At 38.7% G+C, this 4,826-nt stretch overlaps 1 protein-coding gene across 6 annotated transcripts; it reads right to left on the minus strand.

Annotated features, from left to right (window-relative positions):
* Positions 1-1,541: 1,541 nt before the first annotated feature.
* On the minus strand, positions 1,542-4,468 carry LOC115794830 (uncharacterized). Of its 6 annotated transcripts, none has more exons than XM_030750909.1 (6): positions 4,048-4,468; positions 3,330-3,406; positions 3,043-3,111; positions 2,776-2,885; positions 2,442-2,687; positions 1,542-2,000 (listed from the first exon to the last, which is right to left on the minus strand). In XM_030750909.1, exons 2-6 carry the CDS (start codon positions 3,344-3,346, stop codon positions 1,699-1,701), a joined length of 744 nt encoding a protein of 247 aa, XP_030606769.1. In that variant the 5' UTR covers positions 3,347-3,406; positions 4,048-4,468; the 3' UTR covers positions 1,542-1,698. The 6 variants fall into 6 exon arrangements, with proteins under 6 accessions (XP_030606769.1, XP_030606618.1, XP_030606391.1 ...); XM_030750758.1 differs by having other exon boundaries at positions 3,330-3,458; XM_030750531.1 differs by having other exon boundaries at positions 3,043-3,236; positions 3,330-3,458.
* Between the last annotated feature and the right edge of the window lie 358 nt (positions 4,469-4,826).

The following is a 4,826-nucleotide window of genomic DNA, read 5'->3' on the forward strand; positions in this document are numbered from 1 at the left end:
TCTTTCCAAAGGTTAGCTGTTAAATATTCAACTTGTCTTTACTAGTAAAATCTCTCTACAGCCATATTTTTTCATCTTATTTTTTTAATGATCTAATTCCTCCACAGGGCTATCCATATTGCCAAAATAGTAAATGACAAGCTCAGTACTTCCAAAACAGTCATCATTCGCTTTTTGGAAGCTGAAGCAAATGTGGAAGGAATAACACAGAAGGTGAAGGATGCCTTGGGCTGTGATGAGGTGATTACCCTGACAGACAGCCAAGGAAATGAAATAGTAGACTCGGAGGGCACAAGAAGTAAGCTAAGTGATCAAAAACTTGCTTTTTACATTTTACCATTAAAATTAATAAATATAGAAATACATTGTCTTCTCCTAAGGTTCCCATTACTGGAAACAGAACTCCAGAAAAATCTATGCAATCTTTGAGGATGACTTTGTGGAGTTCCAGAATGGAAGAACAGCTAAAGCAAGGTAATGTATGTAAAGTCAAACTAATTCTCTACACAAGGGCAAACAGTATAAGTCATTTTACCTGACAAATATTTTTTAAAAGAAAAACTGAAGGCCTCATAGGCAGATATAAGAAAAATATTCATGCATTTGGCGATTTCACTATTTTGTCGTTCTACATTTAAGTCGAAGGGCCGACGACAGTATGAGTATACAAGAGGTCATTGGCAAAATTGACCAACTAAAGCAAGCTGCTGAGAGCCTCCAAGATATCACCTCAGCAATAAACCAGCTGTCTGAGCTTGCAAAGCACACACGCAAAGCAGTGACTGATGCCCACCTGCATTCTGTAAAGGATGCCTTTGCCTGCCTCGTTTGCAAAGGTATGCATTACATATTACAGCAAATATAAATGTGTTTAATTTTCTTATTTTATATTTAAAGTAACTGGCACATATTTTTCTGCATCAATTTCTTTTTTTAAAACCTTGTAGCTCTAATGGAGGAACCCATGTTTTCCACGTGCTGCGAGTCTCTAGTTGGATGCCGAACATGTGTGGAGCAGTGGCTGTTAACTGCAGATCACTGTCTGAAATGCAGAGCTGAAGAATTTGATCGTAGGGTACACCAAGTTAAGGGTCTCCATGCTGTTCTCTCTCTCCTCAAAGAGATATAGATGTGTAATTCATCTAACATTGAATATAAATGGGCATTTGTCACTACAAAGCTAAAGAGGGTGCAGAGTTTGTATTTCAAGCCAACATCACACCAGCTTAATTGACCAGGTTTTCCTACAGAGGAACCTTTTATAAAATCAGCTTGGGTAGTGTTGGCATATATACTAACCTGCAGCCTCTGCAGCTTATCAGTAACACGTTTCCTCATCCTGTTTGATGGGTGGTTTTCTCTGTAATCACATTGTCTTTTTTACTTGGTTGTCCTTAGGTTTCAAGCCCAGTTTGATGTTTATAACATGGTTTGGGAGTGGAACAGTAGTCGGTAACTGCGGTTTTCATTATGTAATTATTAAATGTTACATTGTTTAAATGATATACAAGCTTGGGTGTTTCCATTTTAAAAAAGAATTAGAGAATTGCAAGTTCTCCTTTATTGCCAACAATCAGAAACAAGATTGTAAATACAAATTATTTGAACTGTTATAAATTGAAACAGCTTGTAGTTTTCTCTGTAATAAATTTTTTTTGGAGAAGTTTACTCGTTTCTTCATTGAATACCACTAATGGATCACACACAACATCTGGTGATGTCAATAAGAAACCTAACAGCATCTTTAAAGGGTCCATAGTTATGATGAACCACGTTTTGGTAAAGTGAAAACAAGTCAAAATGAGAACCAAACTCTGTTTCAGTCCACTGTTTGGCTTCTTCAGAGGAGAAAGGCTCCAGTCCAAAAATGGAATCTCTCTTCAAGGCTGATCCCACCTCCTGCTGATACAGGTCAGCTGCAGCGGCACCATTAGGCAGAAGTTCCTCAGCAATTTTTGCAGGACACCCCCCTTTAGCCAGTTCATTTGGTATTCCTTTTCCTGCATGACACACAAGTGTGTTTTAAGGGTTTACAAATGAATGAGTTAAAATTTACTTGGTATAGTAAAGTGAACATAACTGCAACAGATTCACAGCATTTAGAAATATGAGCTTATCTTATTACTTTAGTGTTGCTTCAAAGGGGTGATTATGTGTTCATTGAACAGATCTAGATATAAATACAACAATAAAAGGAAATCTACACAAAATAGCAAAATACCCAAATAATTCAGAACAAATCGATGAGGTATTTTAGAAATTGAAGCTGCCCCATCTATTGAAAATTTCAGTCAGTAGTGAATATACAGATATGCAAATAAGCTACACATTTGTAAATGCAGTTCATATCAAAATTTACTACAGAGTGGTAAACTAAATTGAAATTGCTTTGTGAAGAAAATATTCTTGTAACAGAGCCAGTAAAAAGGAATGAATCATACCTGGGATTCTGTGTGCATTCCATGCCTCTACAACATTAGTGATACCAATCCTGGCCATCTGGCATGTCAAGTTTGACACACAGTACTTGGATGTGCTGTCCTCCATGTCCAGTTCCTCCATGTCCACCAGTTGTACCAAAGCAGTCTTCAGAGGATAGTTGACTCGGGCATTTACCTCTGACCACATTCTCTCAATCACATGGTTCTGTGCATATTTTAAAACAGCATGACTCGGCTTATTCTCATCTGAAATGAGTTTACAAAAAAAAGAAAATATTTTACCACCACATTGTTACCCTTGTAGAAGGTGTCTGAATGTAGGGCTGCCTCTGACAATTGTATCTGTATTGTGCCAGCCTTTCCTGGATGAACAGTGCCAGGTAAAACTCCTTCCCACAGTCAACTCTGACCTGATCCCACAGTCCACAAGAAAGCAGAGCAGGTCTGAAGATAAAACACACAAACATAAACCCTTTAAACCTAACAAGCATCCCAGCCACTTCTAAAGTAACGATAAAAAAAGTATTTAGTTAAAACTGGACGGAGCAATAATAGACTGAGGAATAAATGAATACTAGTAGCAGTAGTCAGGTTATTTTACCTGTACACATCCTCGTAAATGATGATGTTGTTTTTTACCGGCATGGTGGAATGACTGACAATCTTCTTGCTGAAACCATCAATAGCCATGACATGGGTCACTCCAAACATAACAAGTTTTTCATTTTGATCTAAGTGAAGCTTATGACCCATGTATTCTGCATTGTAGGGTATGGGGTTGAGATTTCGGGCACCCTAAAATCAAACAAACTATAAATACTCAATATATTTGCAAGATTTAGATTCTCAACACCAGTGCTCTACTGGAAAACTGGTATTTAACATTACCTGCTGTCTTGCTGCATGATAGGGTTGATGAATGCTTCTCAACACTTTGCCCACTCTGCCTTCAGAAGCTTTAATGCCTTTTGCAGAAAGATATCCAGTCATCATTTTTCGACCAAAAGATGATCCAGTCTAGAAGTGGGGGGGGGAAGACAGACTTCACAGGTCACTACATGCTTGGAGAAAAAAAATGGGAAGCTTGTTATGTTTGCAAAGCCCAACATAGTGACTTAAAAAAAAAGTTTAAGCACAGAAGCTGACAGTTTATCCATAGAGGCACTAAATAGGGAAGAATACTGTTAAAAATAACTTTACATTTCCAGTGGAATGTTTGGAGAAGTAAGACTGTTAATACTTATCATGTTAATAATGTGACAAGTGAAATATATTATTTGGATAAATTATGTGTATAGTCCTTCCATGCATTTTTATCCACGTATCCAGTTCAATGTGGGAGACTCTCACCCTCACCCCTCTGGCAGCTGGAGCCTATCCCAGCTGCCAGAGGGGTGAGAGGTGGGTTACAGCCTGGACAGGTCGCCAGTCTCTCGCAGGGCTAACAGTGTATTAGCCATTTAATTGAATCTGTAAATTGTAGCATACGACTGATGTCTGGCTTCCCATTAGCTTGTAGTCAGCTTTTTAGCTATATTAATGTAGCCATTGCATATTTCACAAAAAGCATTCATCATAAAAATAATTATAACAATGAAAAACTTACCTCAGCAATACCTTCAGCGACTTCAACTTCAAGCTGGCTGTCTGAACAGAATTGTGTGAGCAGCCCCTGCTCAGCACACCATCTCCGCACATTCCTCTCAGAAAAACCCCGTCTTGTTCCGAAGTGGGTGCATAACATTGATGCGATTTCGCTACAACACTTGCCATTTATTCTGCTTACTGCAATAAAATCTGCATATTCGTGCAACGACATGTCTTCTTAGATGTATATGTGAATCATGGCTCCTAATCAAATCAAACGTACCGCCAATGTCTGCGTGTGCCGCGAGAGTTCGATCATTTCCGGGTCAAGATACAAAAATGAAGAAAAATGAGAAATCCGATTTCCACGCCGGATTTTTAAAATCCATTTTTAAATTTTTAATCAGGAAACAAAAATCGGGAAACGGCTCGTTTTCCATTTTTTTATTTTCCCATTTTGAAACGAAAATCAGGAAACGGTTCGTTTTCCGTTTTCCGTTTTTAAACTTTGAAACTAAAATCGGGAAACGCCTCGTTTCCCGATTTTAGTTTTCTGATTCCTAAACGAAAATCCGTTGGCCGCAAAATACACGGACCGCCAGATCCATATTGATTCTTATTCAGTTGATGTGAAAGCGAGGCACTCACAGCAAGCAGCAGAGCAGGTTAGGAAGGGGAGGGCAAGAGAGAGAGAGAAAGATGCGACCCTCTCCATCGAGAGCAGGAGGAAAACATTCAAGGGTTTTGCAGATTTAGCTCCCGCTCGTTATGCCCGGCTCGTTTTAGGAAATAACAAAG

This window comes from Archocentrus centrarchus, chromosome 1, assembly GCF_007364275.1.
Source record: "Archocentrus centrarchus isolate MPI-CPG fArcCen1 chromosome 1, fArcCen1, whole genome shotgun sequence".
NCBI classification, from domain to species: Eukaryota; Metazoa; Chordata; class Actinopteri; order Cichliformes; family Cichlidae; genus Archocentrus; species Archocentrus centrarchus.